At 39.6% G+C, this 12500-nt stretch overlaps 1 protein-coding gene across 2 annotated transcripts in view; it reads right to left on the reverse strand.

Annotated features, from left to right (window-relative positions):
- LOC126202962 (AH receptor-interacting protein) overlaps positions 1-11946 on the reverse strand; it is a 203179-nt gene extending 191233 nt beyond the window's left edge. For both annotated transcript variants that reach the window (XM_049937105.1, XM_049937095.1), the window contains exon 1: positions 11598-11946. In XM_049937105.1, coding sequence (XP_049793062.1) covers positions 11598-11672 — 75 coding nt within the window. In that variant the 5' untranslated portion in view covers positions 11673-11946. The remainder of the gene's footprint in view (positions 1-11597) is intronic.
- Between the last annotated feature and the right edge of the window lie 554 nt (positions 11947-12500).

Below are 12500 nucleotides of genomic sequence, written 5' to 3' on the forward strand. Positions count from 1 at the left end.
AAAGCAGTTCCCAGTCAGGGAAAGTTTCATTACATAATTCGGCTTGGCGGAGAGTGAAATATAGGGAAATGTCTTCAACTTGTCATTTCTGCATTTTAGAAAGGTAGCTGAGTAATAACAGGACACTGACACTATTGCAAAGTGGACCAAAAGGTGTTCAGGCAAAACTGATGCATTGGTACAAAGATCACTATAAAGGAGTAGATCCAGGATAGTTGGCAGCCCAGTAGACTACGGAGCTTGGACCACACCTTAGATGAAGAAGCATATGTTTCCAAGGAGGAGACATTGTGCTCTCAGCACTCCTCCTTATTGCGCTCAATTAGATAGTGAGCATTAACACTTCAGTCACTTAAAAGTGAGGATTGTATGGTCCTATGACTGCAATGTCCTTGGTCCACCTGGGACTTGCCATCAGGGAAACATACCTGTAGAAAGAGGAATAGTAGTTTCAGTGGCATGGGTGATTGCATCAGAGATTTCTCCCACTATCTCGTCAACGCTGCCACTTCGCTTTTTGAAGAGCCCATCATGATACGTAGTCCATCACATGGCGACGAGAAACTGACAGGATCACCAGGAAATATCACATGTCACTGGCAGAGAGATGATCATCAAGGAACCAGTGTAGTGCATCCAGGAGACTAGAGGGGAAGAGATCATAAAGCCAATAGCCAAAGAAGGCACATATTGAGATTGAAAAGTAGCTGGTCAATCAGAGGACCCCTACGAGATGAAGTGTTACTTCATCACAGAGGGTGATGTGCACTAAAATCCCCCCCAGGGAGGGGCTGGGGGTGTTGGATTAAGGTGGTCATTTGTAAGGAAATAAGTACCCTGCCTGGAGGTAAATAAATGTTACAAATGGTGATCAATCAGGTAGTTTGCACTCATACAGCTATTACTAGAGACAGAAAACAAAACTACAGCTAAAATTAATGACTGTACTGATTTGCAGATAGAGAAACTGACTTAATACTGACTTAAATGTACTTAATATTGACTCTAATTTCTCATCAAGAAAGAAAGAAAATTTTTTAATCTAGCCTCCACCACTCCCATAGACAGCCAACTCACTTCTGTATTTTGTTTTAATTGTAATCAACATATAAAACTATTGCCAAATTACATATAATAAAAGTAAAAAGTAATCACAAAAATGCTCACACTTATTATAACAATACTGACAAGCTCCTATTGAGGAAAAATATAAAGAGTTTTCAAGTGCAGATTTACTGTACAATTTTCACAATAATACAAAATGTTCACAGCTTTTAGTTTTTAAATGTAGATTCGTTTACAAAATTAAGTCATTATCTCCTTTTGGAAATTAAAAAAAGGCAGAGAGAGAGAGAGTCTTTGTTTGTTCGATTGATTGATGAGGGTCATAGGACTAAACAGTGAGGCCAGCAGTTTCGCAGTTCAAAAGTTATGTGCTTCAGGTAGAAGTGTCCGCAGAAAGTCAGAGGGGTTAAACTATAAAGCAAAGAAGCTAAAAATCACACTCATTAGAAGGCATAAAAGGGTAGGTCAAATCTAAAAACTGGAAAAACAGAGGGATAAAAGAGCGATTTTTGCTTGGGGGAGTGGTCATGGGTCCCAGACCCAGAAAACATGAAGAGAGGTTCGAACCACAGCCACTTTGCCCCTGCTCTAGAAGGAAGGCGAAACCTTATAACTGAAAATAAAAACTACTTTCCTGAAGGAATCTGAGGACTAGGTCAACCATCCATGAATCATCTGCTAATATTAAAGACAAGAATTTGGAAGGCTACACTTAGTACAAAGAGCCAAAAAGGGGACACTCCACCAAAATATGAGATACTGTCAGTCTGGCTCCACAACCACACTGTGGGGGTTGCTTGTTATGCAAGAAAAACGATGGATGAGCCTAGTATGAGCAATGTGTAGATGGTATAAGACAGTAGACACCTTCCAAGAGGAAGAAGAGTGGCAAACTTCAGTAATCTCCTTGATTGTATGGAGTTTATTATGAAGGGTTTTAGTGCACGAGATGTCATTAAACTTTTGGGCAAAAAGAGATTTGATGTTGATCCACATATCTGCACGTGAAAACATGAAAGGGAATGGAGGAGGCAACTGTGCCATGCGCCCACGTTTAATTTCGCATAATTCCCGTGGATTTAGAATCCCTCTGACCGCAAGAGCGCATGGAGTGTTACTGTCACTGGTAGAGGGCAGATAGGTGGAGAAGGTAGTTAAGGGCTGTGGCGACCTGGAGAGAAGGACAGTCTGACAAGAACGGAGGAGAGTGCAAGTGAGACGGTGTGTTGTGGCCAAACGTCTGCCATGGCCCATTGGCAAGAGTGGTGCCACTACTCACTGTGGATTTGACGAGGCTGAGTGTCAGTCACAGTTGTGAACATGGCTCATTAACAGCTACTTCAGCAGAATGCACAGTATTTGACATGTCCTCCGCTATTGAAGTTGCAAGCAGTTCGTGTCCACTGTGGTGCTAGGTTGGCGTCTGGTCTGGCCTCTCCAAGTACTGGATGCGGTGGCATATGCTGACGATACCCACGGTTTTCCGACTACAAGTGATCTTCTCTTGACGCCCTCTAAGCGAGCATATGTCAATGGGCACTGGATTTCATGAGAAATCACAATGAGCATCTGATTAGTATGCATGCCACTTAGTGTTATGTGGTGGCTATTTTGACTCCGTATCCTGGTTGCCTGTTGTTACGTATATGAATGTGTTATTTATGAAGGTTTTGCCTGGTACTGCTCTAGTTCAGTTCTGTCAATGTGTTTGGGCTTGTGGATGGCACTATTCCAAACTGATTTTGGTATCTAAGGTTACAGAATGCAAATGTAATTGTTCCGATTTATGAATTGTACCTGATAGTCACTGAAAATTAGTGAATCTAGCTACCTTAGTTCTGAGGTATGTCTATAGTTACCTATTGGCTGGTATTACAAGATCGGCCTGTTTACTATATTGTTTGCATAAAAAAAATCTAAAGACGAATTTCTGCATTTGCAGTATGTCTAATTTTTTCTAAATAATTAACGAATTGTCTCCACGTTACAGTATAGGCGAGTGTATCTCTTGTTAACTGTGATCTAGTTAAAGATGTCTGTGTACCACACTTGAAGTTATTAATGGAGGTTTCTAGTACTGTGGTGGCAGCAACCGCCGTCCAATGTTAGTAGAGAAGGAGGAATTATTGCTACTGGCATTGCCTTTGCCACCACATCTATCATTTGTCAGTCACTTTGGTTTCTTCAAAGGCAATGGTGTTTTCATAATTACTGGCAATAGCCGATGGTTGATTTGTGACATAATCATTTGATAATATGTTTTCCTATTTGTAATGTAAATGTACTTGTTTTACTTCATTTAATATTCCTTGATAAAAGGAAGTGATTTTACACTGTTGCCGTTTTAAGGTGTTTGATATCAATTGTGATATTGAAATTTAGTCTTTTCAGTTAATGTCATTCTTGGATTTTGCTTTAAAAAAAAAATTCATTACTGTTTTAGAAACTTAATAAAGTCATTATGGCTCAGTACCTTTCCGCCCATCACCAGCTCCCTACCACATTTCTGTAAGTATCTGCATCTCTAGTCAAACTATCAGCCAATTCATTTCCTGGGATGCCCACAGGATGTGGGACTCACAGAGAGACAACTGAACAGACAGCACAGTCAAGGACAGAGAGAAGGTCATGGAGAGCAGAGACCACAGGAAGACAAGAATAGCATCAGTCTATAGCCTACAGGCTGCTCACTGAATCAGTACAAATAAAACACTGTGAAGGGTGACCTCAGTAACAAAATAGAGGGCCCTGTTAATGGCTAGCAGCTCTGCTGTGAACACACTACATGATCCCAGCAGTAAATGATGTACCATGACAGGAGGAAGACGTAAAAGATTATCCCATCACATCTATTGTTTTAGAACCATCAGTGTATAAGACGTTGGAACCCTGAAACTCCTCAAGGATGGAATGTACAAGATGCCAGAATACCATAAGAGTGACAGTGACCTTAGGACACTGGAATAGGTTGGTCTTAATCTGTTGTCACTTGTGTTCCAGCCACTCCTCTCAAAGTTTTTGCGTGCATGAGAGGAGTATGCTTGACTGGTTTTCGTTTTGTCGTGAAGCATGTTCTGAGTTTATTAAGTACAGGGGTAAGTTGGGTGGGCCTGGGGTTGTGGTGGGGATGGACGAGTCACAGTTTCGGAAAAGGAAGTAAGGGAGGGGTAAGTCTGTGGTTGGTCTCTGGGTGTGTGTGTGGGGGGGGGGGGCTGTTGTACTGGGGGGTGGGTGTTCAGAATGCGTTTTTAGGGTTGTGGAGGGGTGGTTTCACTGTAGTTTCCAATGCTTTTTCTTCTTATAGGGGGTTTGGCGAGAGATGGTACAATCATTTAGTTGTGAACCATAATTTAGAGATTAAAAATTATGAGACAGGGTCTTGTACGAATACTATAGAGGGGATGTGGGGGACCGTTAAGTCAGTTCTTGGGAGGGGGAGGAGGCGCTCTTCTAACCTTCAGTCTCATTTAGATGAGTACTGTTGGCAGAAGAGCATCCCCGAGGGTTATTTTATTTTATTATTTTTTTTTTTCTGTTAAGGGCTAAGGGGTGTTTACTTGTTGGTACTGATTGTGTGTGTGTGTGTGTGTGTGGGGGGGGGGGAAATCTATTTTGTTGCAGTTTTTGTTGAGTTGTTGTGTGTGATTGAGATTTTTTTATTTTGCGTTTGTTTTTTTGTTTATGGGTATTTTATTTTGGGGTGAGGGGGGAGATTGGGTTTGGGGGTTGGGTGTGGGGTGTGGGTGGGTTGTGTCTTTCTTTTGGTTGTGTATTTTTTTGTTGGTGTGTGTGTGTGTGTGTGTGTGTGTGTGTGTGTGTGTGTGTGGCTGGGTGTGTGTGTGTGTGTGTGTGTGTGTGTGTGTGTGTGTGTGGCTGGGTGTGTGTGTGTGTGTGTGTGTGTGTGTGTGTGTGTGTGTGTGTGTGGCTGGGTGTGTGTGTGTGTGTGTGTGTGTGTGTGTGTGTGTGTGTGTGTGTGTGTGGCTGGGTGTGTGTGTGGCTGGGTGTGTGTGTGGCTGGGTGTGTGTGTGGCTGGGTGTGTGTGTGGCTGGGTGTGTGTGTGGCTGGGTGTGTGCCTGTGTGTGATTATGGTGGCCGACCTATGTTGCGGCGCCGGAACTTTGTTGTGGTAAGTTTTTATTTTTCTAGTTTTTAGTGTATTTGTTGTGTGTTGTTCTGGCTGTGGAGTGGTTCTGGTTGAGTGGTTTGTTGTACTGGTGATTTGGTATTGTGTGTTGGTTTCTAGGTATGGAGTTGAAGGGAAGTTTTAGATTCCAATTTGTGGTCGTATCTGTGAGTTTTTTGGTATTAGGAGTTGCTGTTGACGTATGTGGGTGAAGGGGACTGTTTGATCCCAATAAGTGGTTGTGGCTGTGGGTGTTCTAGTATCAGGAGTTGCTGTTGACGTATGTGGGTGAAGGGGACTGTTTGATCCCAATGAGTGGTTGTGGCTGTGGGTGTTCTAGTATCGGGAGTTGCTGTTGAGCTATATGGGTCCAGGGAAGTGTTTGATTCCAGTTTGTGGGATCGGAAGCTGCTGTTGAGCTATATAGGTTAAGGGGAGTGTCCGATTCCAGAGGATATTGTGTTTGCTGTAATTTGGGGAGTTTTGTGTTGTCAGTTTTTTCGTCGTTTTGTGTGGTTTGGTATGGTGGTGTGTGTCTAAGTTTGTTTACATTTACTTTGTACCCACCCAAAAACACCCAATTTCCCACGTTTGTCCCATTAGTTTCATTAGGTTTTTTGTGGAACATGTGCGTGTTGCTTTTTCAATGTATTTTCGTGTTTGTTGTCATGTTTATGTAATGACGTCACAGGCGCCATATTGGAGTCTTAGTGTATGGTTGTTTCCACCATATTTGTGACATCATCGGTCAAAGCAGACGGGTAGAATCGGACGCTTCTGTATTTCTTGTATTTTATCAATTCCTAAATCAAAAAGTGGGAAAGTTACTGCTGATGAAGTGGTGAAGACTGTCACTGATTTCTACCAAAATGATGAATATACTCGAATGTTACAAGGAGCAAAAGACAAAGTTAGCATCCAGAAGAATGTGTACCTGCAAAAAAGGCTCATTGTTTGCAACTTAAGAATCCCAACATTAACACTGGCCTTTCTAAAGTTTCTTCACTACAACCGAAGTGATGTATTTTAGCAAATTTCTTGTATGTGACACTCAAAACTACAAGTGCATGTTTAATCACTGTAATAATTGTCGCTGTAATGACAAACTGTCAGAATTAGTTGCTGATGATAAAATTGAGTTCAGCCAGTGGATAAACACATATCATCAGGCAGAATTGGTAAAGCAGTCTACCAGTGTTGGTGAATACATAGACTTGTTGGTAACAGAATTACAGGCACTTAAACCACACTGATTTGTATCTAGTGTCAGTGAAAATAATTGAAAAAATTGACAGAAAATCTAAGTCTGGAAAAAGCAATTCTCTTAGTGGACTTTGCTGAAAACAACAGTTTTGTAATTCAGCATGCAATTCAGAGTAACCACTGGACAAGAAGCACCAGTACAATCCATCCCCTGTGCGTTTATGTGGTAAATGAAGAAAGTAAATTGGTATGAGTAAAGTATAAGTGATAACATGGAACATGGTGTTGGATTTGTAAATGCTTTCTAGAAGGAAATGGTTATGTGGCTGGCAGAGCATTAACCACAAGTGAAGAAAGTGTATTCTTTCATTGATGGATGTGCTGCTTAATATAAGAATAGAGACAACTTTAAAAATTTGTGAGAGCACAAAAACGATTTTTCTATTAACGCTGAGCATTCCTTGTTTGCTACTAGCCATGGTAAATCTGTTTTCCGTGGTTTGGGAGGAACTATAAAATATGTATTGAGAAGGGCTAGTCTTCAACTAGCAGATTATGCTCAAATAACAGCTGCATCGAGTGTTTACGATTTCTGCAATGCTAATATTGACAAATTCCCCCACCCCCCCTCTCTCTCCTACTTCTTAGAGAAAGTCAATGTAGAATTCCTACGCAAGAAGTTTGAGAAGAGATTTTCGACAACCCACACAATACCTTGTACCACAATTTTCACCATTACAAACCACTTTCTTATGATTCTTTAAAGATTAGAAGAGTAACTTCTTCTGAAAAGACTTCCTTGGTTTTTTCATTCAATGAAAATCCCCCACAATTCACATGCACTCGTCCTCAACACAATTCTTTTGTAGCAGCTGTATATGATGACAGGTGGTACTTCGCCTTTGTCAGGAATGTCTGTGATGAAGACGGAAATGCTGAACTACTTTTTCTCCACCCACCTGAACCAGCAGTGTCATTCTTCTGGATCGAAAAGGAAGCCTCTTGTTTTGTGCCTTTGGAAATCATTTTATGTGCAGTTGGTGTACCTAAAATCAACATTATTAGGGGGAAAGTATTATTTTAATGAAGAAGATATGAAGTTAACAGAATATAATTTGTCACAGTGGATTAAAAACAGAGAAGCTCTTAAGAAGTTTCACTGATAGTTTCAGGGATCTTCACTACCGAACATGAACATTTTAAATTAACATTAGTGTGGCTAGAATGGGATTACACAGGTATCCGATTCCACCTGTCTGCTTTGACACATGAAGTCATCACTATGGCAGAAATGGCCATTCTAAGCGTCTCCAATATAGCGCCTATGACGTCGCTAGATACACATGTCGACAACCACGAAAATATATATAAATAAGACAGTAACATCTCCCCCCAAAAATATAATCTAAGTAAGGGGCAACTGAGGGGAAATGGTGGTTTTAGGGTGGGGACAAGCTAAATATAACTAAAAAATAAAAATAAATAATAATAAAAAAAGACAAAACATACAAAATGACGGGAAAAAAAGAACAAGAACAAAATTACAATAGTCTGCTACACGAACAAAATCTAAAGGAATCATACACTTCTCTTGACTTATATAGCTCAACGGCAACTGTCGATACCAGAAAATAACACCCACAACCACAAAAATCTGAATCAGGCATTTCTCTTGACCGAGGTCAACCACAGCTGACGATACCAAAATACAAACACCTACAACAACAAAAATTCTAATCCGACATTTCACTTGACCTATAGAGATCAACCATACCTGACAACACCAAAACAACAATAACCACAACTAAAACTACAGAAATTGGAATCGGTTATTTCCCTTGACCTATATAGGTCAACCCCAACTACTGATGCCAAAAAATATCTTCAACTACGAAAAATAAAATCAAAACTGCAACACCTCAAAAACCCAAAAATTAAACATCCCTAGATGAATGAAAACACAATCAATACTCCATAAATAGACAAGACATCACAACTCGAGTAGAATAGACCCAAAAGAAAACAATTACTTACCACTAACAAATTTAAGCACTGCAAAATAGGCTAGCTATCTGCCACCCCCCCCCCCCCCCCACACACACACACTCTCTCTCTCTCTCTCTCTCTCTCTCTCTCTCTCTATCTCTCTCTCTACACTACACTACACTTCACTTGACAATCTCAGCAATCAGTCCAAATAACTGGAGGTCTCCGACTGCAATTTAGCAGTGTTATATTCCATCATCATATCAATATCTAACAACAGAAGCCACGTTCTACCGCACCACAAACAGCAAACCAATAACACCTAAAGAAAATTTAAAACACATAAACAAAAAGAAACTAATTGATAACTCACTGAAAAAATTTCCAAACCTTACATCCCGAGCTACAAACACTACCAATGACTTCACACCTCCAACACCAAAGCTAAAAAACACCACCACCAATACCACCACCACCACCACCACCACCACCACCACCACCAGAGGACACCATCAAACACAAGAAAATCAAACTCCACACCATAATGGCGTCACACACAACACCACCCTTGCGTCACGGGTCAAAGCAGATGGGTGTGGGTGGAATTGTACACTTCCACATAAACTAAAATAAATTAATTGATAACTCGCTGAAAAAATAAATACTGTCATTTAAAGAACCCATCTAATGAAAATGTTTCAATTAAATTTATAACTTTTCGCTCTGTATTTTTATGAGGCAGCCTTACTACATAGAATGTCAGTTTACATAATTTGATTTGAAAGATCTTCTGAACAATGATGTGAAATATGTTAAATATCTATCAAAACTCAGTGTGCTGCTTCTTTTTTCTTTTTAAATAATAGCAGTTTCGATAAAAATAAATCTTATATCAGCGGTCAGATACTTTAAAAATCATTATTTGGACCATAACAACTTAAGTTGACTATATTCTCATAAGTAACAGTTATTAATATTTGTTTCCAATAAAGACACATCCCTCCTGTGACATCTGTTTAAATATGACAGTGAGGTGTTGAAAAAGATACTTTTGTTGTTATTATTATTATTGTTGTTATTTGTGTCTGAAGTAACACAATCAAAATAACAAACTTCAGTTGCGGCATTTATGTTTGTAAATTTCCATTCCTTTCCCTCCAAACTACATGTAATATGTGGAGAAATTTTGTACTGAATATTGGCATGCAGAAAGTAGCAAGTATAAAAAGTTTCATGAAAATCTGAAGCAGTGGGTGTCAGGTGTGGATGATCTTTCTTAGATTTTTTTTCTTTTTGTTTCATCACAACACAAAATATAGTGACTTCAGATTTATTTGTGTGTACATTCATAGAAAATTCATTAATAATTTTACTTTATTACATTGTGTACTGTCTTGGAAATTTTTTAAGACCAATAATAAGTTCCCATCAGGTTGTAGGAATGTAATATAATCATTCTTCAATGGGTCTGTAGTTTAACCAGAAATTGGAAAGTGACACACTAAATTCTGTTGTATTTTCTGGAAATACGGAAGCGTCCGATCCCGCCCGTCTGCTTCGACACATGACGTCACAAATATGGCGGAAACAAAAACAAACACACACACTTTCCACAAGAAGCCTATTGACACTAACGGGACAAGCGCGGGAAATGGGGTGTTTTGGGTGGGTGGGGGGGGGGGGGCAAACTAAATATAAACAAATTTAGACGCCTTGCGTAGCTAAAACGTGTAAGTGAAGACAGCCATGCATGAATACTCACCCACCTCCCCAGGGGTCGTAACCCCTGCAACCCATAGAATATAATGATGCTTCAGAAGCTGATTAGTGTTTTTTGTCTTTTTTTAAAAAAATCTCACGGGATAGAACTAACAGATCAGAAAGATAAATATAATAAACTAAAACAGAAATTGGAGGAAACAGATAATTAAAATAAGTAATAAGTGTTTTTAAATTAAAAAAAAAATCTCACGAGATAGAACGACCAGATCAGAAAAGTAAATAAAATAAGATAAAACAGAACTGGAGACAGCCACACTCAAACCAAACTCCACGCCGTCATGACGTCACACACGACAACACCCTTACGTCACGGGTCAAAGCCGACGCGTGGGATCGGACGCTTCTGTCGACCCTATTTTCTTTCTAACTTTCCTGCTCCAATAATTACATGTCTGTTAAACATGTGCTCCTTATAAGTTATGAAAAAATTCCAAATCAAAACCTTCATACACACCTGAGTTATGTGCATTTATGCAAATAAGTACCATTTTGCATTGAGCAGAGCCCAGTTATCAGAATATCCCCTCATTAATATTTTATATAAAAAAAGGTTTTAGCCTGAAAGCAAAAAGATTTTGCAGAAGTTATTATGTTATAAGTATAAGAAAGTGTGCAAAGTTTCATGAAAATCTGAGATAATGAGTGACATGACCTGTGTGATTTGACGTGGAATGTTCCTGACGTAAAAATAGGCTTCGCTTCCAATCATTTTGAACCACAATAAGATTTTCTGCTTTCATTTTCGTTGGCTTCGCCAACATCAACCAAATAGCCTCCTTCAGATCCTGGGTCTTGGACTACGCTAGAGATTGTCACCAGAACCAAAATTTCAGTAGTGGTGCAATACTCCAACTTCAGTCCTGAAAAGGTACCCCGACATGCTACCGAAAATGGGTCCTATTCCTCAAAAGAATGCAAATTTTTATGTTAAACATTTAGCTGTACTGTTAGTTTCATCATCAGAATTTACAGTTCAATTAGCTCTATAGTTCCAATTTCTCATTTAAAAGATAATAGTGTAATGACTATCACTGCTTATAGACAATTTATATAGGACAAAAAGTAATATGTAAAATGGTTTGGCACACGCATTTATCTTATCAGCAACTTTCTTGATCTTATACGCCGAATTCTAATCACGCCTTTTTCCTGTACAGCAGATGGCTTCAAACACCATTACTGATGGTGCGCCACAGTTACGTATTGGTTCCCACCCTCTCCACCATCATCACTTCCTTTAAACATCGTAACATCATTTGCGACTGAAACGTTGCAAATACATAGTACTAACACATTTGTTGCTACATAAACTTTTTCAGTTACAATATGTTGACAGTACGCAACTAATTATGATGTGGGTCACCGACCTTTGATGACAAACCAGACTCTCTGAGAATAACTTTATGTTTCGTTTACTTATTCATCCATGTACACTTACCTTTGTCCCTTTCTCGAAGGTGACGCATTTGCTGCCAGCATGCAATATTGTCTTGCTGATCAAAGCTTCACTCATTCCGTATCAGAATATGTTTACCTTATACGTTAAAGTCTCAGTGACTAGTTTCAAGGTGAGTAGACCCAGATGTTTCATTCAAAATCACAGCGGCGTAAGCGGCTGGGTACGTACTCAACTCTATGGAATCTACCCAGCAACGCAGAGAAATAAATTTCATCCCCTTACATCATATTTTATTTCTCTAACAACACTTTCAACTTCCAGTAGCTGTATTGTCAAACTGTGGTACAGCAAACACAAACAACATGAGACATCTGAATGTCGGTATTTCGATTCAATACTCGAACGATGTAGGGTGCTTAAGCAGGAAACAACTGACACACAATAAGCGCATCAGTATTTTCGCTTGCCAACTGCATGTCCTCGAATTCCAAGCATCTCTTATAATATTTGTCCGCAACATGGAACATATTTGCAAATGTAGCAGCCCATTGAAGGCTTGCTTGACAAGCACAAGTGCGCAAGCGTGCTTGAGCAAGAAGACACAAATTCCTGGCACCTACACATGGTTCAAGGGTGCTTGTACGAGCATTACTTTGCTTTCTAGAAAATGTCGAGTTAAGACGACGATGCGCTGGCTTTGGCAACCTTTTTGCTTGTGTCATGAAAATAAAAACAAAGGATAAAATGTGATATGTGGAGTAAAGAGTGGTTAAAGAAAGGAAAACATTATTCCCGTATTAACTATTCGTGATAGACACGCTATGGAAACTATCCCACAGAACTGTTAATTTTCTTCCTTCTTTCTCCATGTATGGGTAATATTGTGTTGTTTTACTTGACCTGTAGTACAGTACAACCTTTGTACAGAATGTAATTTAACAG

Source organism: Schistocerca nitens, chromosome 1 (genome assembly GCF_023898315.1).
Source record: "Schistocerca nitens isolate TAMUIC-IGC-003100 chromosome 1, iqSchNite1.1, whole genome shotgun sequence".
NCBI lineage: Eukaryota > Metazoa > Arthropoda > Insecta > Orthoptera > Acrididae > Schistocerca > Schistocerca nitens.